Source organism: Gadus chalcogrammus, chromosome 23 (assembly GCF_026213295.1).
Source record: "Gadus chalcogrammus isolate NIFS_2021 chromosome 23, NIFS_Gcha_1.0, whole genome shotgun sequence".
NCBI lineage: Eukaryota > Metazoa > Chordata > Actinopteri > Gadiformes > Gadidae > Gadus > Gadus chalcogrammus.
Genome location: NC_079434.1, coordinates 5,223,357 through 5,237,752, shown reverse-complemented (window position 1 = coordinate 5,237,752; position 14,396 = coordinate 5,223,357). Strand labels below are relative to the sequence as shown.

At 47.6% G+C, this 14,396-nt stretch overlaps 1 protein-coding gene across 4 annotated transcripts in view; it reads left to right on the top strand.

Annotated features, from left to right (window-relative positions):
* Positions 1-2,573: 2,573 nt before the first annotated feature.
* Positions 2,574-14,396, top strand: part of rreb1a (ras responsive element binding protein 1a) — a 48,886-nt gene continuing 37,063 nt past the window's right edge. For 3 of the 4 annotated variants that reach the window (XM_056583903.1, XM_056583900.1, XM_056583902.1), the window contains exon 1: positions 2,574-3,156. In XM_056583903.1, the coding sequence (XP_056439878.1) occupies positions 3,117-3,156 (40 nt within the window). In that variant the 5' untranslated portion in view covers positions 2,574-3,116. The remainder of the gene's footprint in view (positions 3,157-14,396) is intronic. The other variant, XM_056583901.1, reaches the window with a different exon arrangement.

Genomic DNA, 14,396 nt, shown 5'->3' with positions numbered 1-14,396 from the left:
GTTGGTCTCATGTGACTGCCCCGTTTGCCTGCCTGGATAACTCTCCAATAGAGGAGGAGGAGGAGGAGGAGGAGGAGGAGGAGGAGGAAACCAGCTCTTGTAACGTTTCATCAACAACTGCGTCGACTTATGGACGGTGAAACCGGCGTAGCCTATCGGGACGTCTCGTTTAAAGGGGGTTTGCGTGCGCAAACGCACGTTTTGCAAGGGCAACGTTTAAACTCCATCTTGAGTTAGAGATGCCTCGCCTCCTCCACTGACATGGATGAATCCACCCTTTTGTTGCTGGCGAAGTAGCGATAGTTTGCTCCTTGGCAACGGCTTGGGAGCCATGGTTACGGTCTAATAAATAACATCACACACTCGCCAACTTCGTCGTTGTCGTGGCCGTCAATGGAATCGAGAGGCGATGCAACTTTTTGTTGTCTGTTGACCGTTAGAAAAAAACATTACCCCCCCCCCCATTTTTTAATTCATTATTGCTATTCCGGTAATTATCTTCAACAACTTTCCTAGAGACAATGAAAAGTAAGTAGTTGGTGTAGGCCTACCATATAATGTGTTATCTTTGTTTTTATGAAATGATCTTTAATAACAAAACAAGATGAACGCACGTCAACATGCATCTGGATGAACAGACCCAGTCAGGTTCAAAGGGTCCTAGCAGGGGGTCGTAATGCTGGCCTATGCTTGTATGATGTGAATTTACAGCCGCTCCTCAAGGACTTTTAAACAATGATAGGATTAGAAATGTAATGCCATTACATATGGTTGTCACCATCCTCCTCATCACTGCCCCCTTAAAGATGTAGTGTTTAGAATTGAGTGGAATCTAGTAGAATGGATTAAGCAGAATTCAAGCATAATATTCATGAGCATGTTTGCATAATCCCATGAAAATAAAAATGGTTGTGTTTTGTTTACTTAAAATTAGCCCTTTAAATGAATGGGTCCTCTTTCACGGAGGCTTCATGATACACAAATATATACCAAAACCTCATGACTTGTAGACCATGACTTTGCCTTGGATGTTTTGGCACCTTACATGCCCTTACAGGCCACCGTAGCTTCTCCTACCTCATGGGAAAGGGGCTGGTGATGGGGGGTATACATAGTAATCTGCAGCCTCTCCGCTATGCCATCAACCCATAGACACTTCAGCTTTAACACACCAGGGTCTACAGCTTCAAAAATGGTTGTGACCAAAAATATAAGCTAAGCTTACATCACCAGAAGTTGAATATGTAATTTCATTCATATGCATGCAACTATGTCTGCCTTACGTGGTCGGGAAATTTGCTGTTTTACAAGCAGAAAGGAAGGAACCTCCACTGGGAGAGGGTAGAGATGGACACACAAAATGGAGAATTTAGCTCTGAATTGAGTTTAAAGTCTCAGTGCATTTGTAGTATAAAGGTTGGATGGTTGCAAATGCACGAACACACACACAAATGCACACACACACACACACACACACACACACACACACACACACACACACACACACACACACACACACACACACACACACACACACACACACACACACACACACACACACACACAAACACACTCTCTACCAGTCCAACAACAGCATCTGTGAATGTGTCTTAGTCAAAACAACAAAGACCATTTTTCAATAACAAACATTAATTAGGCCTAATTATATTTCATGGATTTAATAGCCAACCAGAAAGAAGTATATACCCCTACAAGCTGATGAGCTATTTATTTATTAATTTGCAGAGGACCTATTTGTTGAGCTTGAGGCCAAACCATTTCCCATTTACTCCACCCCGCCTCCTCCTTCATCCTGGTAGGCCAAGCAACAGGCGGAGGCAGCCGGTGAGAGGGACTCTTCCTGCCCGGCTCTTGCTGCTCTGCTTGCAGCCGGCGCCCCGAGGGGAGGGGATGGGAGGGGAGCTGGGTGTCTGCTCCTCTCCGCCAGTGGTTGATGAGATGGGGCTGGGAGGGGTCTGTATCTGGAGATGGGGGCATGGAGGAATGTGAGAGAGTTAATATGCCTGCCCGGCAGTAAGCAGCAGCAGCGGGCAACAGAGTCGAAATGAAGTGTGAGAAAATACAACTTTAAAGTGCGCATGAGTTTAGCGTCGATCGTATGTTTTGTTTTTCCCTTCGCGTGATCCCACATTTCATCGTGCTCAACACAAGTATCTTGTCCTCATAAGTTTAATGTGGGGAAGTCCGCCTATTTATATCCTTTAAGGCACACCACATCCTCGTGGGTCTCCCGATGGCAAATAACTTGAGCAACGCAGAGTTGAGTTCTTTTACAAAGAACTCTCGCAGTGCGACGGGTACTCGTGTTTGGTGAGGCTCGCCCGGAAACGCACGACAGTGTGGCGTGGCGTCCGAAAGGTAAACACGCGAGAAAAAAAAGTGATGGAATTTGCCCTAGAGTTTTAATTTCGAACAAAACTTATTTTGTGATCGTCGTTGGGATTGAGAGATCGGGAAGAAGTGTGTAGAGAGAGATAGAGAGAGAGAGAGAGAGCGAAGGATAGAGAGATAGAGAGAGAAAGATAAAATGAGGGACAGATCGAGGGTACCAGCAGCCCGCAGTTAGACCCCCCCTCCCTACACACACACACACTGCGAAAATATATTAAAAAAAAATCGTTCCCCCTCCCTTTCCTCCTCCCAGCAGCGCCCAGAGACAGAGATGCTTGCAGGCCACAGTCCAGTTCGCCAGCCTCTCACCACATCCCCTAGGAGACTGGCAGGAGCCGACACGTGATGCGCTTTACTTATCAGGTTTAGGAGAGAGAGCCAGAGAGAGAGAGAGAGAGGAGAGAGAGCAGCGCGCTGGGAGCCCGGGGAGGAAAGCAAATTAAAAAAATAAATACATCAATCTTTTTTTTCGTCCTCTCGTCTCCCCTCGACGTCTCTTTCCTCTTCGTCTTCCTAATCCGGTTTCCCGGAGAGAGGGTTGAGGAAAGAGGAGACGCCGACAAAGTTTGTCGAACTTTGCACATCCTTCGAAACGCCATTTTGAGTCGTCCTCTCTCCGGAACAACTTTACAGCTTTTTTTTTTTTTTCTTCGACTAGTCCATCATCACTAGTCAACATCACTACCATCATCATCATCACGACGATGTCTCGGCGTAAGCAACCCAACCCCAACAAAGTCAAACGTAAGTGGCAAACGTATTTATCGTCCCCTACTCTCCTGTTCCCTCATCCTCCAGTGAGTCTCTAAAGAGTTGTTCGGATGTGTGTAGTTGGTAAACCCAACTTTGACAGTAGTGGGGAGTAGAGTTGTCGAGGATTAGTTTGACTTTGGGAGGGCGGAGAGCGAGGCATTTCGCCTGCCTTGTGTTTCCTACTTTAGCTGATGCTCATCCATGCAGCGTCTCAAGCGGCGGAATTTGAGCCGAGTCTCTTCCTCATTCACGACACTCTGCCTGTCTCTCTCTCTGCCTGTCTCTCGTTCCCCTTCCACGACAAGCTTCATTAACCGAGTGTCGTTTCGTGTTGGTACTATTGGTGTGATCGGGTCGGTTCATGATGTGTGGGGGCTGAGGATAGGGGGGGATGGTTTGGGGTTCAAAGTCTACTGGCGACACTGGAGTGGAGCATCCGTATCTCGGTGCACTTTGGTCCGAGCCTCGCTGCTGCTGCTCTACTAGTGGCCATGTGTTGCCATAGCCTGCTGTGCTAAGCTACAAGATGACCTTGTGGAGACACATTTTAGAAAGTTACTGGGTCGTCCCAGGAGCACATTCGGGTCTCATTCGACAGGTCGTTTAGTTCGAATCGCTCGAACAGATCGTTTTGGAGTGTGTTTTTAAGAGCCGCTCCGGGGGAGGCCCTCGTAGAGTTGTTCATCTCCCAGCCAGTTCACCACATCATCGACGTGACGCCTGTTGCATCCACCTCCCCCCACGGCTCCAGCAAAGCCACGGCTCAATGCTGCTCCCGACGTCATCCAGCAACTCAATTGCAATCAAAACGCTGTATTTAATAAAGTGTTATTGTTTTTTTTTATGTTGACATCTTGAATTACTGGGACAAACTTCAGTTTAGTTTTAAACACCAGTAGGTGATGATGACTTTTCGGTCTCTGGGTTTACCGTGTAAAGACTCGCTTATCGCTTATTCCCCTGTCAATAATTAATCGACTGGTTTATCGTTTGTAAAGTAAGTTTGGAGTTGTTTGGAGTTGCGGGAGAGGTGATGAGGGGCTGGCTGCTCGGTCGCCGAGGGAACGGCAACGTAGCACGAGCTGGTTAGATAATGGTTGCTAGGCATTTTTTTTTCTTTTTTCCTCCCTCTTCCTCCCTCTGGCTTCCCTGCTCTCTCCCTTGCCGACGACTATACAGGGTGTAACCGTCGTCTGTGTCGGAACTTTACCCCGACTCAGCGTTGTTTAGGGATGCTATTCTTGCAACCTGTTGCTCTCTATACTCAAAACTACCCCCCGCCCCCCCCCCCCAATATAATTACACGACCGCATAGTTTGATCCAATATGGTAACTGTTAGACGATAACTTTTCCATATCATCTGTTGGGGGTTATATTTTTTCCTCATTTCCTTCTTGAGCCTATCCTCCCTTGGTTCCTCTGCTCTCCTCCTCTCGGCGGAGGCAGGGAGGAGAAAGAGAGGCAGAAAGAGAGAGAGAGAGCAGTTCACATTCCATTACGAAATTCTACACTGTGGACGAGCGAGGCCCTCGGCTCTGGTCGCTCCCCGCTCTGCGACGCATGCATCCTACTCTTTAGTCATATAGAAAAGTGTCTGCATCCTACTCTTTATTCCTATATTAAAGTGTCTGCCTCCTACTCTTTATTCCTATATTAAAGTGTCTGCCTCCAACTCTTTAGTTATATAGAAGTGTCTGAAGAATACATCACTAAATGAACACATAGCAACAACACGGTGACTGCCTTCATGGGTGCAAATTAACCATTTACACTAGGCTGGCGGTGGGTGTGGACTTTGTCTTGGGTGCGTTCCTACACAGAACGTGTTTTTTATTTTTTTTATTTGTATGAACTCTCATCTTCCATCATTTGCAGCGGGTGTGAATGGCCTGCCTCTGCGAGTGCGTTCCCTGTGTCTGCTAGGTCAAAGTCTTGGTCGGTTAGATGTGTGTGGGGGCCAGAGGATGTGGCCCCATTTGTCTGGTTACTTTTTAAATGGACTATCTCTATGTATATTTTGTTGTAGTAAGTTGGAAGGTAAAACAGGACCTTTTGATAATTGAAATAGCTAACATAAGAGAAAACACAGATGTCACTCAACTTGAAGTAAAGTGTTTTGTGTTTTAAAGTTTAATCTAAACGTGAGGGCATTTAATTTGTCACCACACCAGTGTGATTTGACCTGTTCTGTGTAGTCCTGTGATGCAACTGCTAGCTGGATGTGGGTAAGTAGCACCTTATTTGCATATGCAAGGCATTTGAATTGATGGATGGGCAATAGGGGCACGTTGACACAATGAGCATCCAAAAAAGCTCAGAGGAAAACAAGTCTGGAGCACCCCGAATTGTTGGGGGCTGGAGATGTGGTAGAAAATACAGCATGTTACGACGGAGTGGTAATAACTACTGTACATCCATCACTGCCGGCACTATTCTATGCTGCCAATTCTGTGTGTCTTTATATCACTCCTGGTTTGGGATCATTGACGTGAGAGGTATCTATAAACTCATTTTGAGTGTCAGATTCCAGTGTGAATATCTACCTGTGCATCCCTACTGACTTGGATATAAACATTTAGCTGTTTGTGTGTGTGTGTGTTTGTGCTTACTCTATACGGAGCAGCGGGATATGTGTTTGGTCTACAGGGAGAGCCATGTAGTCGGCTAATTAAAAGCTCTTCTCCTCCCTTTGAGACCATTGTGTTCACATTAGCCTCTTTAGCCCCCATCCTCCCTCCCCCTCCTTCACAATTAATTCCCTGGGTTTCAGTCATCATAACGTGACGATCCTTTAGTCATCAAGCACTTAAACAACCACCTGAAACAGTAGTCTCTCTCTCTCTCTCTCTCTCTCTCTCTCTCTCTCTCTCTCTCTCTCTCTCTCTCTCTCTCTCTCTCTCTCTCTCTCTCTCTCTGGTCTGTTGCTGTACTCAGCATGCTGCCTGTTGTAAATGGGACTAATGAATGCAACACGTTTAGGGGTAACGCTTACAGTTTGAAATAATGAGTATTAAGCTCATCATTTAGGTCCCTCTCCAACCCCCTCAACCTTTTCTTATTTTGGCTGTGTAGCCGATATTGTCTTGAAGGCTGGTTTGTCTCTGCATTTCCAAAAAACTGCTAATAATGGTTTCAATAAATCAAAAGAAAGTACATACCTTTGAACTTTACAAATGGGTAAATTATGTTTATTAAATCAGAAGACAGCGTTAAAGGGCTTTGGCTGAAGTTAAAGTGCAGTTTGTCTCGCCTCTTACCCAAATCCGACTTTGAATAAAGATGATAATTGAGCACATGTCGATTATAACTTGTAGCGCGGTGGCTACATCTAATTGTGGGCATTTCTTATTGTCCCCTGAGGTCCCGCCAACAGCCTAGCGTAAACGATGCCCCTTCCCCCCTCCACCTTAAGATCCAGAGATGGGTTGATGGGCTCTCTCTCTCTTTCTTCCCCCCCCCCCCCTCCCCCTCCCTATTGCTGCGCACTAACTATATATAGACCCGCCTTTTTTTAGATAAGATTATGTTCCTACTCCCCACCCCACTGGCCAGTAGGGAGGGATGGGCAGCCGTGGATGTGAAGAGTTAAGAAAGGTGTGGAGACAGTGAGAGGGAGGGAGGGAGGGAGGGAGGGAGAGTGAAGCAGAGCAGAGGAGAGGAAAGAAGAGAAGGAGGAGTGTAAGCCTCACGGAGAGCCAACTGTTGGGAAAGAAAAGAGGTGTGCGGGAGGGGGAGGGGTGGAGGTGGGGCCTAGGAGGTTACAGTCAACACCCCTTCTGTACCTCCCACTGCCCCGCAACCATCCAGGTGAACACACACACACACACACACACACACACACACACACACACACACACACACACACACACACACACACACACACACACACACACACACACACACACACACACACACACACACACACACACACACACACACACACACACACACATCCCCCCAACAGTGGCTCTTTAAACCTTCTCACCTTGTAGCCTTTACACCCCCACAATGAAGCAGCTCTTTGATGAGGCCACAGATATTTACAGTTGCATGGCTCCCTCCTATTACATCATCTGCTGGTAGAGAAAACGTCTCAGGCCAAGTGCAGCCAAACTTGATCAAGGCAAGAACATCCATGCAAATACAGGGAGGACTTATGGGGGGATGTGGTGTTAACTTAACCGGTCCGACAGGTTTCTAATGACATGGTTTACAACATGGAGGCCCGGCGTTTAATGGGACCATGTCAACTTCTGCAAGAGGATAGAGAGAGCGAGAGAAACGATAGAGACATTCGCTAAGGCGTTGAAATGTATAATATGATCACTGATGATTCACGCCACACTTGTTCTCGCACGTCCTGGTTTCTAAAACCAAAGCCTAATGATGATGAATGGGTTAGCAGGACGGTTAGGCCCCCCTCCCTGCTCCAATAGGAAGCGCAGTAGTTGTAGTAGATAGTCATAGCACTCGAAGGAGGCTATATAAGCGTGAAGGTAGTGAGCATAAAGGTATGAATTGCACCAGATAACACTATTGACCAGCCCCCGGACCGTTATATTTACCATCTCTCTTGTTTTTATTCCTGTTTGGAATCATTTAAGAGTTCCATGAACTTTGCCTTTGGAACCCTTCCATTCTCCCCCCCCCCCCCCTCCTTCCCTCCCTCATCGCCTGGTGCTTTATCCAGGAGGAAGAGGCTAGACTCCTGGTTAATTTTTACCTCGTTCACCATGGGTACGGCCGACCTGGCTGCTAACTAGCTATCGTGTTGTTTAGCCCTGCTCCAGTTCAAAGACTCGTAGCAGCGGCTAGTAAAATGGCCAGACATAACGACCCGGCGGTGCTAAAGCTTAGTCGCGTTGAAAAGTACAAAGGGACCATGTTGGAGGTGTCTCTGCTCTTGAGAGAGAGAGAGAGAGAGAGAGAGAGAGAGAGAGAGAGAGAGAGAGAGAGAGAGAGAGAGAGAGAGAGAGAGAGAGAGAGAGAGAGAGAGAGAGAGAGAGAGAGAGAGAGAGAGAGAGAGAGGGGGGGGAGAGGGGGAGAGAGAGAGAGAAGGGGGGGAGAGAGGGAGGGAGGGAGGGAGGGAGAGGGAGAGGGGGGGAGAGAGAGAGAGAAGGGAGAGAGAGAGGGAGAGAGAGAGTGTGCTAAGACACGAGCCATCGGGGAGGAGTGAAATATGAGACATGCTAAAAGTTGCTAAAGTAGGACACACACCAAATGTTTGATGGACATGCATACACCCTGTGTATTTGGGGTAGCATAACACGCATGGACAAATATATTGGCCTACACATGTATGCACTGGTAAACATATGGACTCAAATACATGCTTGCTGAAAAAAAACACGCACAACCCAAGCCCACCATGTCTGCCCTGTGGTCTCTGGCCGGTGTGTTTAATTTTAGGTCCAGTGTGGAGAGGCTGCCTGGTCCTAAGCATGCACGGGCACACACACACTCTTCCATCTGTGGTCGCGGTTCATAGCGTATATTTTTAGCTCTGTGTATTATTTATGCTAGCGTCACCTTGTTTTTTTAAATCCAGCAAATCGTCAAACACCGTCCAGGTATTATAAGGGCCCCGTGTTAAAATGGCGTTTGCCTTGTCACACGGTGAGGATGATTCACCACTCTGGCAGCACCAGGGGTGGAGGTGAGCGCCGTCGCCTGCTGGCTCCACGTGTCACTGGAGTCAGGGATACGGGCACCGGCAGGTAAACCCGGGACTCACGGGTGGCTATCTTTACCGGGGTATATTAGGGGGTGTGGAGGAAATGGAAGGTGTTTTTGTTGCAGGGGGATGAAGGTTTCAGGGACTGTTGGGCGAGTGGAGGAATGAGCGGAGGGCATAGGGCTGGGCGGTAGGAGGGGCCGCACTGAGCACACTGCAACTTAAACATCATCTCTAGGCTAGACCTGTTGTATTGGATGCCAATTGCTGTGTGTGTGTGTGTGTGTGTGTGTGGGTGTGGTGTGGTGTGGTGAGAGTGTCTTGCTGATAAGCAGCTTGGAGCAAACTACCGCCGCTTGGAAGAGTGATAGCTGACACACACACACACACACACACACACACACACACACACACACACACACACACACACACACACACACACACACACACACACACACACACACACACACACACACACACACACACACACAGGCCTACGTGTCTTTGATCACAGTGTTTTTTTTCCTCTTTCTATCAACTCTTACACATACGTGCACGAATGCACACACACACACACAAACGAACACAGCTACCTTCACCCTTTAAGCAGTCTGTAGCAAATAGAGCTGGTATTTACTGTGAGTCCAAAGTCTAACTACTCAACTGGCTGCACTGTGAAAGAATGCCACAACGGTGGGGTGGGGTTGTGTGTGTTGGGAGGAGGAGGAGGAGGGGAGGATGAAAGGAGAGGAGGTAAAATGAGTTGCAGGAGGACATCTCATAGGTCAAATTTGGAGGACATCTTGTTTCTAGATGATGTTGTCAAAACACAGTTTGTATGAATGTAGATGCGGAGAGGAGAGATGTCATTGGTTTGAGGAGGAGGAGGCTGTAGGCTGTGTGGGAGGTCTTAAAGAACTGGAGGAGAAAGAGGAGGAGACTGGGAATGGTGGTTGGGGGGAGGGGGAGGGGGAGGGGGAGAGACAGGAAGTGATGCAGCCTCTTGGTCGAGAGGAGAGCAAGGAAGTGAAGAAACAATGGCCTTTCTCCCAATAGTACGTGTGTGTGTGTGTGTGTGTGTGTCTATTTATTTTTATGATGTTCGGCCAAATTTCCTTTACCTGTCCCTTCTTTGTACAACATAAAAAACCGAGATGGCGAGCCAAGTGTACAAAAAAAGACAAGTTGGTATCTTCCACAAAGTAACCGATCTATTATTTCCGGAAAAGAAGAACATGTTCAATGTTTCTTCCAAGAGATAGAAGAGGAAACAAACACTGCTAACGATCCCTTTCCTCGTAATTTCTTTGATTTGATACATGAAATTTGACAACATGTTTTGTGATGACTGTCAAAGCAACTAGAAGAGTCTGTTTTCAGATCCGGACTAATTGGAGTGTACATAACAGTGTGTGGTGTTTAGTGTTGAGTTAGTCCCTTGTTATCTGCTGTTGCCTGATGCGTTCTGTGTAGTGCATGGTTTGCACAAACTGAATTCATTTTCCACCCTTTTATCTTGGTAAATGATTCAAAGCAAATGTTGGATAGTTTTTTTTTATAAGTGATGAGTGAACTACTGAGTTAACCAAGAAGAAATCACTGATGTAACTGCCACACGCGGCCGCTGCGAATGGAACCTTCCATCTTGCACCCTAGTCCTCCGTGTGACTTGGTACGTTCCCGTTAGTTGGCAAAGTCCGCTATCAGTGTAGCCGAAATGTTACAAACAACTAGGCCATGCAGGGTCGAGCTCCACATGCGGGAGACAGTGGAGGTTGCAACACTTGGTTCCAAACCTCCTCTACCATTCTAATGTTTCCATTCTGCTTTACTTTTCCCCATCTATCTTGTCGTCATCCCCCTGGTTCTCATTCCCTCTCTCGCTCTCTCTCTCTCTCTCTCTCTCTTTCTCTCGCGCTCTATCTCGCTCTCTCGCTCTCTCTAGCGCTCTCTCACTCTCTCTCTTTTTCTCTCTTGCTCCGTCAATCTCTCTCTCTTTATTTCTCCGTCTCGCTCCACCTCACTCTATCATCTGCCTTCTCCCTCCCTCCCTGTCTCCTTTCTTGCTGACTGTACTCTTTTTGTCAGATGGCTGTTGAGTTGCTCTGCTGCTCAGCACTGGGAGGACTAAGCGTGTGTGTTTGGTGTATTTTTATGTGTGGTTGGGGGGGGGTGGGGGAAGTGTGTGTGTGTGTGTGTGTGTGTGTGTGTGTGTGTGTGTGTGTGTGTGTGTGTGTGTGTGTGTGTGTGTGTGTGTGTGTGTGTGTGTGTGTGTGTGTGTGTGTGTGTGTGTGTGTGTGTGTGTGGGGACAGGGGGTGGGGACACCTACTCAGACAGCACTTGTTGCTTTACCAGAGTGAAGAAGACACCGTTACAGTATATGAATTAAGCAACTGTTGACTGTGTGTGCGTGCATTTGTCTGAAAGGCAGGATGAGGAAACATTGAGGAAGGTTGATCTTTTAGACTTCAGTCTCCGAGTGGATGAGCTTTCAGTTGACCCTGTCTGCGGAGCTGGGCTGGGCGGTAACTGTCTCCCCCTGGCAAACTGATTCAAGCCCCTGGCCCCCATTTTGTTTGGTCTGGTTGGCTTTGCTCACAGACGAAATGTTAAGAGAAATAGTAACTTAAAAATAATACCAATATATATATACCATAATACCGTAAGCAATACCAAATCTACACCAAGACTTTTAGCCTCAGTGCTAATTCTCATTAGAAAGACTAATTTAGGACACACACACACACACACACACACACACACACACACACACACACACACACACACACACACACACACACACACACACACACACACACACACACACACACACACACACACACACACACACACACACACACACACACACACACACAGAGAGCGCATTAGGCCACCTGTAGAGTGCATTCTGGGTAAAGATGCTTGTGATGCTTGGTCACGTGGGCAGAATGAAGGAGGGGAGGAGAAGTGTGCCGATTGGCTGGTGATACTAATGCTATTAGCATCCTGGAGGAGTGATGCTTGGCAACAGCCCATGTGACCCGCTCACAACCTATTCACCATTTTGAGCACCCATAGTAATAACAATAGTAAGGAAGTTGACAAAACAGTTCTAAATATCTGAAAAAAGGATATGCACTCATACAGCAACAGCAAAATAGAAAACTAAATTCTTGAGCGGTGTTTCCTTCAAGGGCTGTTCTTGATGGAAATTAAATATTATAGTGGTGGCAAAACATTGCGATTTGGTCGTTTTTCTGCACAGACTGTTATCTTAGCTGTGTTAAGTAGCCTTGTGTTATTGAATCATATTTGGTGTTATCAGGGCCGCAACATACAAATGGGGCTAACAGACTCTGACCACATCCTAATCCCCGTTAATCCCACTGTTAGCGAGCTGCAACTCCTTCCACACTCCATGCACAGCATCTTTCTCTCTCTCTGTCTGTCTCTGTATCCGTCGGTCTCTGTATCTGTCTCTCTCTCTCTCTGTCTGTCTGTCTCTGTGTCTATTTCTGTCCCTATCTCTCTTTCTGTCCCTCTCTCTCTGTGTCTATGCCTGTCTCTCTGTCAGTCTGTCTATCTGTCTCCGTCTGTCTCACTCTCGGTCTCTGTGGGTCTCTGTCTCCCTCTGTCAGCCTCGGCCTCTCAAATAGTAACCTATGAATGAACACATTGAAAATGTTTAACATGTAGGCACAAGAAAAGCCAACCTAATGGCAGCTTTAAACTCTTCAGTTGCTCAAAGGGGCAGTTGGTTCTGCACATGGTCAATCTGTTTCAGTCACATTTCTGGAGTGTAATTTACACACATCAATCGATTTTGTTTGCATTATTAACCACATTTATTTTACACTAGCAACGTTTTTTGTGTTCACGTGAAGGTGTCCATTGTTTGTTTTGCAAACATGAGACACACCTCGTTGCCATGGAGACCGTAGTACCAACATGGCCCCAGACTTTTTTCTTTCATTTAGCCTCTTTCGCTCGCTCGCTCGCTCTCTCGCACGCACGCACACGCAAACACACCAACACACCAACACACACACACATACGCGCATAGTAGGAGTCAGAGTGGTTCACCTGAGCATCTCTCTGCTGTGTGTGTGTGTGTGTGTGTGTGTGTGTGGGGGGAGGTGGTCACAGAGGGAGGAGGATATGGGGTGGGGGATGGGAGACGGTAGAGTTTGAAGTTTCGTGTTAGTCGGGTCCCTCCCCTCCCTGACAAAGAGCGAGGTCTAGTTCAGTCAGTCGTGTTCCTGGGGTTGGGAGGCGATGAGCCACTGTATGTGAAGGGGTTTCTACCACGTTGCTTTACTTTGAGACGTGTTTCCTACTTCGTGTGAATTCCTGTCCGCCTCATGATTCATCAAGACTTTGCACCCAGTGGGAAAATATCATTTGTCTTCTTTTCTTTCAGTTTTGTGTAACTTTTGTTCTATCCCTTCTTCCTCTTTTTCGTGTTCAGCTCTACAGCTCACTCTTTCTCCTCTTCTTATCCTCCATCATTTATTTTCTTCCTTCCTTCGTTCATTTGAGATCCCCCCCCTTCTTTCTCTCTGCCTCTCCCTCCCTCTCTCCTCTCCCCCCCACCCCATCTCACAGCTTCTCCCCTAACCCCCCTCCCCCCTCTCTCTACCTCTCCCTCCCTCCCTCCCTCCCTCCCTCCCTCCCTCTCTTCCAGCCCCCCCTCCCCTCGGTCTCTGCCTCTCCCTCTGACCCTCTCCGCCCCTCCCCCCCCCCCCCCCCCTCTGCCCCTCTCCCTCCCTCCCTCCCCCGGTGTTTCAGCTGTTGTGGTCCCTCAGCAGAACTCGGGGGTGGGGGGGTGTTTGTCGGTGGTGTTGCCTTCGTAGACACTCTCTGTGTTGTGGGATTCTTACGTGACCCCTGGGGGGGGGCGGGGGGGGGCTGAGGCAGTGTCGGCGTGGGGCCTTCTGACCCTAGAGACTTGTTGGATGGGGATACCTGCTTACATGTTTCATTCCGGGCCTCGGCTGCTGCTCATCGTGTGTGTGTGTGTGTGTGTGTGTGTGTGTGTGTGTGTGTGTGTGTGTGTGTGTGTGTGTGTGTGTGTGTGTGTGTGTGTGTGTGTGTGTGTGTGTGTGTGTGTGTGTGTGTGTGTGTGTGTGTGTGTGTGTGAAATCACCCTACACAACATCATCAGCAAGTCAGAGAGATTACAGAGTTCTCCTCCACCACAAGTAATAGGTAGTTCCACACACACACATGCACGCACACATGCACACTCACACAGAGACAGACAGTATCCTGCTCATCGAGGCCTGGTTATCATGATGACACACACGCTGTGTCACAGCCCTGTTGCTCCGTCATCAGGTACACGGTGCTATGACACCTCATGTTGACTCCTCTTTCTCCTCGTTGTCGTGGTGACCAACTCAATCAGTCGTCCTAACCCCCGGTGCGATTGCCCCGTCAGTTTCACTTTCGACTTTATCTTCATGACATGATCAAAAAATAAAATAAATTAGGCAAGGGCTTTTTAGAAAAGTATTTTAATTATGGTTAATGTTGATATGAATGAAGTGAAACTC